The sequence below is a fragment of the Canis aureus genome, chromosome 4 (assembly GCF_053574225.1).
Source record: "Canis aureus isolate CA01 chromosome 4, VMU_Caureus_v.1.0, whole genome shotgun sequence".
In the NCBI taxonomy this organism is placed as follows: domain Eukaryota; kingdom Metazoa; phylum Chordata; class Mammalia; order Carnivora; family Canidae; genus Canis; species Canis aureus.
Window position 1 is genome coordinate 25,442,371 of NC_135614.1, and position 14,210 is coordinate 25,456,580.

Here is a 14,210-nt window from a genome sequence, read left to right on the forward strand (position 1 = left end):
AAAAAAATGATTTAAAGCTGTATGTAAATGATTTATAGCACTGGGTTTCACAGGAGCTTTCTCAGACCTAGAAGTTTAAGGTCCTTTAAGTATTTTTGACAAAAGTATAGTTAATAGTCTCTTTAAATTTATTTTTTAAAACTCTCACTGAGATAAAACTGTTAAGTCTCTCTGGCAAAGTAAAACAAGTAAGTTCATGAGTACTAGTAGTTGGAAGACTGATATCAGAAGCATAACTCTGTTGTTTCCATTGCCAACTTTCAAGTCAGCAAGTTTTTTAAAATAACTCCAAGAGGAGGAATTCAGATTACTCCAAAATGACAATGGTATTTCACAAGATGAATGAACAAAGGCCAATATAATCACCATGAAGAATGATGTGAATTCACTGCAGGATTTGTGAATGTGAGAAAACTATATAAACAAAGACTACTCCCATATTAATCAAGCTGCTTCTTTTTCTTTCTTTTTTTCCCCTTTTGCAAGAAAAAGGAAAAAAGAAAACAAGTATCAAGCCATTTCCTGGAGATTTGATTCCTGACCTGAAGAGAGATGCAAAGCATATTAATTCCCTAAAAATAACAGACGAATTAAAGATTAAAAAAAGAACTTCTAGTTGAAGGGAAAGACCTGTGAAACACAAAGCAGTTTATCCATGCGTATATAAATAGGCGGTGACTTGAGCTGGAGACTGAAAATGACCTACTTCCCTTAAATGAATATTCCTGTAGGATGTACAAAACACTCATTAGAGGGCAAAATATGCAACATACACATCTCTTACCTTTTGCTAATTCTGTAATGTACCGTCTCCAAGTCTCCTGTTATTGGGTTTGAAATGGTGGCTCGCCTCAGCTGTGAAGCCAACCATCAAAATAGTTGCATTACAAAACAAAAAAAAAAAAAAAGAATCACATTTATCCAACCAGTTAGAATTCTGGGATTTTTACAAAGGAGGATGAAAAGAAAAAAATAACTCCACAGACTTCCAGTCACCTTGTGCTGAGCCTTGAAAGACAGCTGGCTCTTTAGCTTTTTGTATATTTTTGTTATTTTTTAAGTTTTGTTTTTTTTGCTTTGCATGAATGGAGAGTATACACATAAAAGAGATTAAAAACTAAATTTCTTTCAGCGGTTGGAGAATAGGACTGTGAGGAAAGAGAAATTTCTAAAATTTGAAGTCTAATTTATCATTATAAGAATTGCTATTTGTCGGATCCGTGGGTGGCTCAGCAGTTTGGTGCCTGCCTTCGGCCCAGGGCGTGATCCTGGAGTTCCGGGATAGAGTACCACATCAGGCTCCCAGCATGGAGCCTGCTTCTCCCTCTGCCTTGTGTCTTTGCCTCTCTTTCTCTGTCTCTTATGAATAAAGAATCTTTAAAAAAAAAAAAAAGGCTATTTGTAGTTAATGATCCATGTCAATCTTTTGATTTTAATTTGTTTTTAGTGATGGAACTGTTTACAAACATTAATGTTCAAAATTTGTTTCAAGGACCATCTTTTCTTCCTTCAACATATCTGCTCATATATTTCACATATACAGTGAAATAATCTTGGACTTAGCAGAAAGGCAGATAAAAAGAACTCATAAATGTACAAAAACAGTAAGAAAGGAGGACAACCAAGATGACTTTAAACTAAAAAAAATGATCCTCAGATTAACAAAAGAATATAAAATTTTTATTGCCATTGAAATTTTTGATTAAAATAATCCAACTGAGCATCCCCTTTGAAGACTGAGGCCTCCAAATCCAGAGATATAAGACTCGACCTCTAAACTGAAATGAATTCTTAATAAAAATTCTACAAAGATATTTTGGTTTACTGGGTTTACAAACCACAAAGAATGATCTAAAATAGAAACTGAAAAGATACTGACAAAATATGATGCAACAGAAGTAGTGCTCGGTTTGAAATATTTAAAAGAATTCCCTTGGACAGCACCTATGCATATTAGAGCAGTCTTTTCCACTTAAAATGTAAAAAAGAAAAAGAAAGGAAGAAAGATAGAAGTACTAATTTGTAATAGTAAAACTTAAAAATTCTGACCTTAAATTTATTTTGAGTACAGATATCCAGATACTTAAACCTTTACAGTAAGGATCAGCAAACTATGGCCCATGGGCTAAATACAGCCTGCCACCTATTTTTGGAAGTTTTATTAAAATATAGCCACATTCATTTATGTATTTCCTATAGCTGCTTTTACACACGATGGCAGACTTGAATACTTATGATAGATGGTATGGTCAGCAAAACCTAAAATATATTTATTATCTGCACCGTTACAGAAAAAACTTGCCAATATTTTGAGCAATATATGCCTGGTAAGAGCACAAATATGCCTGGTGTTTATTTAACAATCTCTTTATGAAAGTGATAGCAGTTTGTATTTTACTATCAATGAGATCAAATAGGTTTTAAGAACAAGGTGATGGAAAAAAAAAAAAAGAACAAGGTGATGGGGGAAAAAGGCAAGAGTATAAAGCATAGTCTTTCTCATATTCTCTTAAAAGAATTTCTATGCTAAACACTAAGTTTATGGGTTTGTGTTTACATTGTTTCCCTTAATAAATCACTAAATTCTATCTCTGAAACTAGTAATACACTGTATGTTAAACTGAATTTAAATTTTAAAAAATTTTTTAATTGTTTTCCTTAAGATAAATGATGTGAGTTAAATTCAGAAAACTATGATGTCCTTATTTCAAATTAGCATGATGCTTGTGCCCAATTATATCTTCCAGTAACAATGTGCCCAAAGGGGAATAAAAATACTTCAAGAATTCTTTCAGATTAAAAAAAAAAAAGAATTTTTTCAGATAAAAATATAGAAGATATAGGAAAGTTAGTCTTTGATTAGGCTATGAGACTAAAGGGTTCAAAAATACATATAAAACGTTTTTAGAAAGATGCGGAAACATCTGTGAATAAAATCAGTGTGAATAAAAATCTCATCTATGACTTTCATAATTAAGTGCCTAAAACCCAGCTGCAGGGTATTATTTGTATTAACAACAAACTGAGGAAGAACTGGTATAAACAGAGCTTATTAACAACTCCATTATGGAAAAAAAAAAAAACAAAAAACAAAAAACGACTCCATTATGTTGTGACAACAATATCTACAACTATCTGTGGGGTTATTGCCATATCAATTACCATTTTTGTAATCTTGCAAAGGCAAAACTGATACACAGAGTAAACGGAGAGAAAAAAAGAAAAAATTATTTACCCTTGGTTTTGCTAGATCTTTGACAATTTCAATTTCTGCATCAGAAATAATATCATGGAAGCGAATAATACGAGGCTTGTCCCACTCATCCTCCTGTTTGGCTGGAGCCAGAATGAATTTCGGATTCCGGTTTCCATCATGGTAACGACAAAAGAGTTTTTTCTGTCTCCGGGGAGTCTAAACATAGTTAAGAAAATGATAAACCTATTAGAATAATAATAGTTTTAATGTTTGCTGTTATGCAGAAAAGAAACAATAATCATGAAAGAATATACAAAAGACAGTACTCTGCAAGTATTTTGCATCATCTAGGATGTTCAGGATTGTAAGTTTAATTAATGATTATTTTCTGGAAGAGAGGCTAGACCTTAAATAAGAAAAAAGGTAGGGGTTTCACTTTTAACCCATGTCTCAGGTGTTTAAATATGAAAAAAATAATGAAATGTTTGTGAAAATATGAAATGAATGACCTGCACTGCTCCAAAGTTCACAAAGTAATTGGGAAGCCTCCAGAAAAAAAAGTTTCTAAAAGGAAAAATAAAACAAAACCTCACCAAGAAAACCTGGTTTTCCTAAATATCTCCCAGTTATATGCTTGCACCATAAATAAATTTAGTTTTAGGGATCCCTGGGTGGCGCAGCGGTTTGGCGCCTGCCTTTGGCCCAGGGCGCGATCCTGGAGACCCGGGATCGAATCCCACGTCAGGCTCCCGGTGCATGGAGCCTGCTTCTCCCTCTGCCTGTGTCTCTGCCTCTCTCTCTCTCTCACTGCGTGCCTATCATAAAAAATAAAAAAATAAAAAAAAATAAATTTAGTTTTAAAAAGCAAAGATGAAAATGACTAATTTTGAAAAAAAGAAAGTTATTAAAGAAGGCAAGTTTTTTTTGATGGGTATCAAAAATAGAGTGATCAACAAAACAAATAAATGTTCCTTGCTTTCTATATTAACTAAATAAGTTATCCATTGCTAATTCTTCACTTGATTAAACAAGTATATCATCTATAGGAATATTAGTTTTTTTTAAATTATTAGCTAACATACTAAGACAAATAATGATGCATGCTTATTCTCCTTTACCTCTAGAGTCAAATCTAAAGATTTATTTAGGGATCCCTGGGTGGCGCAGCGGTTTGGCGCCTGCCTTTGGCCCAGGGCGCGATCCTGGAGACCTGGGATCGAATCCCACATCGGGCTCCCGGTGCATGGAGCCTGCTTCTCCCTCTGCCTATGTCTCTGCCTCTCTCTCTCTCTCTGTATGACTATCATAAATAAAAAAAATTTAAAAAAAATTAAAAAAAAAAGTAAAGATTTATTTATTGTGTCTGATACAATAATGAGGTGAATTTATTCTGAGAATAAAGATGATCCTTTGATTCTGGGCAGTGTTGATGTGTTATGTCATATCTACAAACTGCCAAATTAAGCAGACTTCTGTTTTATACCTATGGTTCTATTTTGATCTTGTCTTTAAGAGTTATTAAGGGCAATAAAAAAATATCTGGGGTAGCCTGGGTGGCTCAGCGGTTTAGCGCTGCCTTCAGCCCAGGGCATGATCCTGGAGACCTGGGATCGAGTCCTACATCAGGCTCCCTGCATGGAGCCTGCTTCTCCCTTTGCCTATGTCTCTGCCTTTTTCTCTCTCTCTCTCTCTCTCCTCTCTGTGTATTCTCATGAATAAATAAAATCTTTAAAAATAATAATAAATAAATAAAATAAAATAAATAAATGTGAAAGCCAAAATCTGTTGAAACACTTTCTGCATTTTAAGTATTTCCTAAATAGACTAATACATTTCACTAAGCAATCCTGTCAAGGTCAACTAGGAGCAAAACCATAAGAGATTATTGTATAGATGTGTTCTTTGTTTTATAGGATGGTTTAAGACAGTATATTGTTTCTGCTTAAGACTGTGGAAATCTCTTTTGCATTAAAATATTTTTAAAAACCACCTTATCACTCCCCTTAATTATCTGATCCTCCATCTTATAAAAATAAGCTTCTTTTGGCCTATGCAAAGAGTTATATTACAAAAAATTTACAAAATGGCATAATGATTCAAAGTTTTATTGTAAGATTATTTTATGAATAGTTGGAGCATATTAAGTGCGACATCCACAATAAGGTGATTTAGCAGACTAATATTTTAAGCAGTTAATTCTAATTTTTATCACACATGCTTAAATATAAAAGAACTCTGATTCTCTCTAGAACTATGTACAAACACACACACATTCATACACACACACAATTGGCTTTTCCACTTTACCATTTTGATACCCTCCCCACGGCACAGCATTTCGTACTTCTGTCTCTCTGGCAGGTAATCCACAGCAGCCCCTTTTTTCTTCAGTGTGGTTTTCTGATCAGATTGGTCATCTGAAGCAGATTTGTTAGCATCTTTTTCTTTAGCCATTATATATTCAAAATATTTTAAGTTACCATTAGCTCTCTGGTGTTCAGGATCTATTAAGGAAGAAAACATGTCCATGGTTAAGTTTAGTCATTCAAGCATCAGAATATAGTAATATAAAAATAGAGGACCACATAATTTACCTTCCAAACTGAGACACTTGTGAGAGTGAAAGGAGGCACTAATAAAAACTTTAGCTAGAGGTGCCTGAGTGGCTCAGTCAATTAAGCAACCAACTCCTGGTTGCAGTTTGGGCTTGATTTGGGCCATGGGATGAGCCCTACCACTGACACCACATTTCAGCACAGAGTCTGCTTGAGTTTCTTTCCTTCCTACCCCCCAAAGCCCATCACTTGTGCATGCTCGCCCTCTCACTCTAAAATAAATAAATAAAATCTTTTAAAAAATTATCATACCGACACAGTATGTAAAAACCAGAACTGCCCCAAGTGAATCACATACAGTCACCATATACAAAAAGAGTTCTGGAGAAGGAAGCAGCCATTTATTTCAAAGTAGCAAATATTCTACTTTGGAACTTACTAATCAGCCAAATAAATTATGATCAATTTCATGCCAAATAAATTCTAAAATATTACTCATTCTACTTATTTTAAGCAATGGAAAAGATTTTTCTGAGACTGAAATGTAATCATCATGGGAAAGACAGTGTACAGTTCAAAAGCAACATTCACCACAGATACACTATAAATGCAGAACATAGCCTACTTCCGAGGGCTGAGTGAATTTCAGTCCCAAAATTCTAAGTGAGATGGAAAAAGAGAAACTTAAGGATATAATTTTCAAATAACCAGAATCCACTAACTGCCTCTGAATAGCTAGTCATCATTTAAAACTATCTTTTAGCAGGGGAAAAGAGGACTACTCCACCCATCCAGGAGAAAAAAAAAAAAAAAACCCAAACCACCACCACCACCACCCACCCACCCACCCAAATAAAAAAGGCAGAACAATACATAGAAACTTCACTTGTGAGATTAACTGTTTAGGAAATCTAGCATTAGATTTGTAAAACATTGTGTTTGAGAAACTCCTCACAATATAATATATGTTGAGATATACAGTATGATCTTAATTTTGTTAAAGAAAGAAAGAAGTGTATATGCACAGGGAAGGCAGTATATACTACACTACAAGGAAACAAAATTTGTCAGTATCTTTCAATGACTGGCTTATGGATGACTCTTCCATATCTTTTTCTATTTTTAAAAATTTCCTATAATGACTTTAAGTCAGGAGGGGAAAGAAAATCTCTAAAAAATACTGAAAAAAGGATACTTAAACTAATATCTTAATTTATTAATTCACCTGACCAAGAAATAACCTGTCAGAAGTTCATTTTCAGATGACCAATCCTTTTAAATGGTTTGACTCTTCTGACATACACATATTAACCTGTTCAGAAAATAATTAATTTTTAAAAAGTTTTAAAGCTTCATTATATACCAAAGGCCACCTGAACTTATTAGCATACAACTCTACCTCCAGAGATTCTGACTTAGTAGGTTTTGGGTGGAGATCAGGGAATTTTTCATTTCTAATATGTATCCAAGTAATTCTGATGCACACAGTCCCTGGTTCATACTTAGAGAAATGAGTTCAAAATATTACTGATAAAATCCTCACAGGATATCACATTATCTAACATTTGAATATGACAACCAAATATATTTTCAGTCTATTTCAAATCACTATTTTTAAATATGAAATGCAATAAAACAAAAAAATTCTTCAAAGGAAACTGGTTAATATTTAATATGACAACATGGTAAGTAAACATTTTTGACTAAATTAGCTAGGTTAGGTCCAATTTTGAAGTTCCTGAAGAGTACACAGCAGAAAAACATAGCCACTGTCATAGCACCATTAGCTGAGAAAAATGAAAGAAGATATAGAAGATAAAATTCTATAAATTCATTTCATAAATTCATATAAATTTATAGAAGATAAAATTCGTCTAAAAGACTCTTGACTTATAACAAAAACTACCAAACGGATAATACTTAGCCATAAAAAAGAATGAAGTCTTACCATTTGTAATGACACATATGGAGCTATCAGAGAGTATGATACTAAGTGAAGTAAGTTGGTTGGAGAAAGACAAGTGCCATATGATTTTACTCATTTAAGAATTTAAGAAAGAAAACAAATGAACATAGAGGAGAAAAAAAAGAGGCAAACCAAGAAACAGACTCTTAACTATAGAGAACAAACTGATGGTTACTGAAGGCAAAGTGGGTAGAGGATGAGTTAGACAGGTGATGGGAACTGAGGAGGGCTCTTGTGGTGAGCACCAGGTGTTGTGTGTAGGTAATGAACCACTAAAGTGTACACCTGAAGATAATATTGCACTGTGTGTTGACTAACTAGAATTTAAATAAAGACTTGAAAAAGAAAAAAAAGTACCAAAGCTATATGATGAATTACTTATCAGAATTACACCTATATCAGAATTATATATATATATTTATCATTGTAGAAGACAAAACAGACATATATCAGAATTACATATATCAGAATTATATATATATATATTTATTTATTTATCATTGTAGAAGACAAAACACGTAGACATATATCAGAATTATATATGCACAAAATCTTGAATCAGACCAAATTAACATACCAAGTTCAAGAAGCTTCTTTGTGAGCAAAAGTGCCTTATCCAGGTCTCCCTGCTGGTATACCGCATAACTCAAATAATCTAGAACAGAGACTTTATCAATGGTAGAGACCTCGCCATCATCCAGCTGCCTTAGTGCTTGTTCCATCCACAGTTCTGTATGGTAATAATCTGCTTCTGTATAGGCCACTTTGCCCAACTCAAAACAGTCTTCAACTGTTAGAAAAGATTTATGTTTTACTCCTATGGAAAGAAAAGAAAGAGAACTTCAGAAATATTTAGGAGTATACAGCTTTCAAAGTGCTATCTCACTTTCATTTGAACTTTAAAACAACCTTCTGAGGTAGGAAATCAAGAATTATCCTAAGTTTATGAACAAAGGACAATCTAAAGGGGAATGAAACATGGTAAAAATTACATTAGGGCCGTGTACCCAGAAAACTCAAGACTTTAATTATCAGCCATCACGCCAAAATGAAACATCAATTAAGTTGAAGCACGCAGTTTTTTACCACAGCAGGAATCCCCATAGGACATATATCTTACTCCTAACCAACAATTTGGGCAAAAATGAATGGACAGGAAGAGAAGCAGACCTATAAATTGATTGGTTCCTTCCCTTTTCCCTTCAACACCATTAATGATGTATGATTTACATACCATAAAGTTCACCCATTTAAAGAATACAATAGTCTTTAGTATATTCGGAGTTGTGCAACCAATACTGCAATCTCATTTTAAAACATTTTCATTGGGCAGCCCAGGTGGCTCAGCGGTTTAGCACCACCTTTGGCCCAGGGCGTGATCCTGGAGACCCAGGATCCAGTCCCTCATCCGGCTCCCTGCACGGGCCCTGCTTCTCCCTCTGCCTGTGTCTCTGCCTCTTTCTGTGTGTCTCTCATGATTAAATAAATTTTAAAAATCTTAAAAAAAAATAAAACATTTTCATTACCCCAAAAAGAAACCCTGTACCCATCAGCAGTCACTACTCATTATCTCCCCCTCCTTGCCCCAGCCCTAAACAACCACTCATCTACTTTCTGGATCTATAGATTTGCCTATTTCTGGTTATTTCATATAAATGCAATCATGCAACATAGGGTCTTCTGTGACTGCATCTTTCAACTCAGCACAACGTTTTCCAGATTCATTCATGTTGTAGAATATTTTTTATTGCCAAAGAGTAGTCTCCTGTATGGAAAGACTATATTTTATCAGTTGATGGACATTTGAGTTATTTCTAGTTTTTTTTGGCCTTAATGAATAATGCTGCTATGTACATTCATGTGCAAGTTTCTCCATGAACATTTGTTTCCATTATTCTTATATCTAGCAGTGGACTTGCTAGGTCCCACGGCAACTCCATGCTTTAACATTTTCAGGAACTGCCAAACTGTTCTCCAAATACCTACATCATTTTACAATCCCACCGGCAATATATGAAGTTTCCAACTTCTCCACATCCTAATGCTTGTTGTCCATTTGTTTTGATTATAGCCATTCTATTGGGTATAAAGTAGTGTTTCATTACGCTTCTGATTTGTATTTCCCTAATGATGATGCTGAGCATCTTTTCACATACTTATTATCCATTTGTGTATCATCTTTGGGAAAATGTCCACTCAAATCCTTTGCCCATTTAAAAATCTGATTCTTGGGGATCCTTGGGTGGCGCAACGGTTTAGTGCCTGCCTTTGGCCCAGGGCGCGACCCTGGAGACCCAAGATCGAATCGCACATCAGGCTCCCGGTGCATGGAGCCTGCTTCTCCCTCTGCCGGTGTCTCTGCCTCTCTCTCTCTCTCTCTGTGACTATCGTAAATAAATAAATAAAAATTAAAAAAAAAAAGGAAAGTTCTCCTTTCCTTTAAAATAAAATAAAATAAATAAAGTAAAATAAAATAAAATAAAAATCTGATTCTTTTTATTACTTTTAGAGTTCTTTATATATTCTGGCTACAAGTCCCTGGTCAGAAATATGATGTTCACACATGTTCTCTCACTGTATGGGTTGTCTTTTCACTTTCTTAATAGTGTACTTTAAAGTACAGAAGTTTTAATTTTGGTGACGTCTAACATCAATCTTTAATTAGTTGTGCTTTTAGTGCTGGTAGGTCAACTAGTTTGTGACGTAAAACTTCTGTCTTAAGAAAAGGAGACAGGGGGGATCCCTGGATGGCTCAGAGGTTTGGCGTCTGCCTTTGGCCCAGGGTGCGATCCTGGAGTCCCGGGATCGAGTGCCACATCAGGTTCCCGGCATGGAGCCTGCTTCTCCCTCTGCCTGTGTCTCTGCCTCTCTCTCCCTCTCTCTCTCTCTCTAATGAATGAATAAATCTTTAAAAAAAAAAAAAAAAGAAAAGAAAAGGAGACAGGACACCCTGACTGGCTTAATCAGTAGAGCATGCAACTACTGATCTCAGGGTTGGGAATTCAAACCCCATGTTGGGTATGGAGCCTACTTAAAAGAATAAAAAATAAACTAGTTTAAAAAAAAAGGAGATATTTGATAGCTCACATGAAACTAAAAACTTTAAAAAGTGGAAAAACAGCCTCTTTAATCATTAAAGAAATATGACATTAAAACAACCCTCAAGAAAAATACCTTTAAGACAACAGCCTACATTTATTGAGGCCTTACTATGTGCTAGGCATTTGTCACTCATTTAATTCTCAAAGCAATGCAGATGAGGAACTAAGGTAGGGAGAGGTTAACTATTGTGATCAAAGTCACACAGCAAAGCCGGAATTGGAATTTGTACACTATGACTCCAGAAATTTGTGTCATATCATACCATAAAATGGCAAAATTTAATAGGAGAGGGAAAAGAAAACTGGTAACTTTACTCTTAAGACATTACACAATATGAAACAAGAGTAGTAATTTTATGCCTATGAATTTATACTATTTTTTTATTATTTTGAGTTTAGTACTAGGGTTTGAAGAAGAAACACCTTGTATGAACAATTTTTATAGCTGAGCCAAATATTGTAGCTAAAAACTGTAATAAAACTAAAAGCAAGGAAATGTAAAGGCTGATATGTCAACATAACGGAATAGCATTCTCCATTAAGAAAGATAATTTTTTAAATATTTTTTTAAAGATCTTATTTATTTATTCATGAGAGACACAGAGAGAAAAAGGCAGAGGCACAGGCAGAGGGACAAGCAGGCTCCATGCAGGGAGCCCGACACGGGACTCAATCCCGGAACTCCGGGATCATGCCCTGGGCCGAAGGCAGGCGCTAAACTGCTGAGCCACCCTGGAATCCCCTCTTTTTATTTTTTTTAATATTTTATTTATTTATTCATGAGAGACACAGAGAGAGAGAGAGAGAGAGGCAGAGACACAGGCAGAGGGAGAAGCAGGCTCCCCCAGGGAGCCCGACGTGGGATTCAATCCCAGGACTCCAGGATCCTGCCCTGGGCTGAAGGCAGGTGGTCAACCGCTGAGCCACCCAGGGACCGCGGTACCAAGAGTCTCAACACAAAAGAGATAGAAGTATATAAACCCTATAATATTTGAATTGGAACTAACAACATCAACTCATGTATTTCCTACCTCTGTCTGTTGAAAAGACCTAGAATCAATGACAAACTTCTAGCAATAGACATCCCTAGAACCTAGCTACACTCTACTCCCTAAATGTCATTCCCCATTAAAAAGGATCAAGGTTCACTATGCAAGATCTGATTCTCCCTGCTTCGGGTAGAAATTTATAAGATAAGCTTGGAAAAACTGTGCCAAAAAATTAAATTTCCTTGCTAGCAAAGAATAATAGGATCATCACAAAAAAAACAAATTAGCCAATCTAAAGAGAGTCCCACTGGCCTCAAACAGGATAACTGGGCATCAAATGAATAATTAATATAATAGAAATATAAAAATAGGGATCCCTGGGTGGCGCAGCGGTTTGGCGCCTGCCTTTGGCCCAGGGCGCAATCCTGGAGATCTGGGATCGAGTCCCACGTCGGGCTCCCGGTGCATGGAGCCTGCTTCTCCCCCTCTGCCTGTGTCTCTGTCTCTCTCTCACTGTGTGCCTATCATAAATAAATAAAAATTTAAAAAAAAGAAATATAAAAATATATAAAAATCCATGAGTTTATAGTGATATTTCAGATCAAAATCACTGGTCACTACTAGGAGTTATTACATCATCAACTCATTACTCTGAAAACTGATATAAGAAAAACAACTCATTACTCTGAAAATCAATATAAGAAAAATAAATTTATCTTGCCCTTCATATATAAACTCTATTTCAGGGTAACCAAATGGTTCCTGAAAGAAAGTTTCTACTAATAGAATTACAGCTAATAAAGCAGAAGGAATAAGATAATAAAATCACTATTTTTCAACCCCTAATGAAATAGTTCTAGGCAATGATCATCAAAGACTGCCACAACAATTAGATGACACTCATGGAGGGACCCTTGGGTGGCTCAGCAGTGGAGCGGCACACCCTTCGGGCTTAGAGCGTGATCCCGAGGTCCAGGATCCAGTCCCACATTGGGATCCCTGTGAGGAGCCTGCTTTTCCCTCGGCCTACGTCTCTGTGTGTGTGTCTATCATGAATAAATACAATCTTTAAAAAAAAAGAAGAAATTCATGGAAAACTTCATAGGGACTTAGCAGTCTCCCACCACCGAAGCTACCATCAATCACTATCACAAAAAGAGTGATGAGATGTTAGGTGGCTGGTTTGTAATTCAATAAAAGTTCAGAGCGCCACCTATGGAGTTAATTACAAAACCTGAATCTAATTGAGACTCAAGCTCTAATAGTTTATAGGAAACACATAAGTTAGAGGAACAAATTAATACAAAAGAAAAAAATCAGGCAATTCTAAAATGTACATTCTACAATACATATAACCAGGTTTTTCCAACTTAATCAATGGACTGGGGGGAAAAGGAAAGGAAGAGAGAAGAATAAAACAGATTTAAGAGATATAACCAAAATGCACAACTGTTAAAAGGTATCTTTGAGATCACCAGAGAAACTGAGGATTGACTGGGTATTAAATTGTATTAAGGAAATACTGTCACTTTGTTAGGTTGGATAATAGTAAGTAATTATATTATTTAAAAAAAATACCTTATTGGGCAGCCTGGGTGGCTCAGCGGTTTAGCACTGACTTCAGCCCAGAGTGTGATCCTGGAGACCCAGGATCGAGTCCCACATCAGGCTCCCTGCATGGAGCCTGCTTCTCTCTCTGCCTGTGTCTCTGCCTCTCTTTCTCTCTGTGTCTCTCATGAATAAATAAATAAAATCTTTAAAAAATTAAAATTAAAATTAAAAAATACCTTATTGATCAGTTAGATACGCATATTTAATTATTTGTGTATAAAATGACATTATGTACAGGATTTGCTTTTAAAATGGTTCAGTAAAAATAATTAATTAATTAATTAAAAAATGTTTCAGTAAAAACAACTAAAAGCAGGGGATAGAGGGAACATAGAAACAAGAATGGCAAAGTGTTAAAAACTTTTGAAGCTGTGTAATGAATACATGGAAACTCATTATGTCACTACTTTTATTTTTTTATATTTTCCATAATAATAAATCTTATAAGCAACATTAAGAAGGAGAAAGTCATGTCCCATGGAGTTCTTTCTATGCCTTATAAAGGAAATCACAAAATACCCTTTCTGACACTAACAAAAAAGAAAATGACAAATATGTGAAAAAAATAATAAAATTTAGATAATAAAAAATAAATAATACTTACCTGACATTTCCCTTTGAACATATAGTTCTAAGAATCAGGAAGGTCAAGATGGTGGTGGAGGAGGAGGAGGACCCTAGGCTCATCTCGTCCCATGAATACAACTAGATAACTATCAAAGCATCCTAAATACCCCAGAAATCAATCTGAAGACTGGCAGAACAAACTCCACAACTAAAGGTAGACAAGAA

The 14,210-nt window shown here is 35.2% G+C and overlaps 1 protein-coding gene across 4 annotated transcripts in view; it reads right to left on the reverse strand.

Moving 5' to 3' along the window:
• Positions 1–14,210, reverse strand: part of P4HA1 (prolyl 4-hydroxylase subunit alpha 1) — a 77,233-nt gene that overhangs the window by 33,798 nt on the left and 29,225 nt on the right. For 3 of the 4 annotated variants that reach the window (XM_077894943.1, XM_077894941.1, XM_077894945.1), the window contains 3 exons: positions 8,295–8,534; positions 5,504–5,700; positions 3,236–3,412 (listed from right to left, as the gene is read on the reverse strand). In XM_077894943.1, the coding sequence (XP_077751069.1) occupies positions 3,236–3,412; positions 5,504–5,700; positions 8,295–8,534 (614 nt within the window). Of the gene's footprint in view, positions 1–784; positions 856–3,235; positions 3,413–5,503; positions 5,701–8,294; positions 8,535–14,210 lie in introns of all 4 variants that reach the window. The other variant, XM_077894944.1, reaches the window with a different exon arrangement.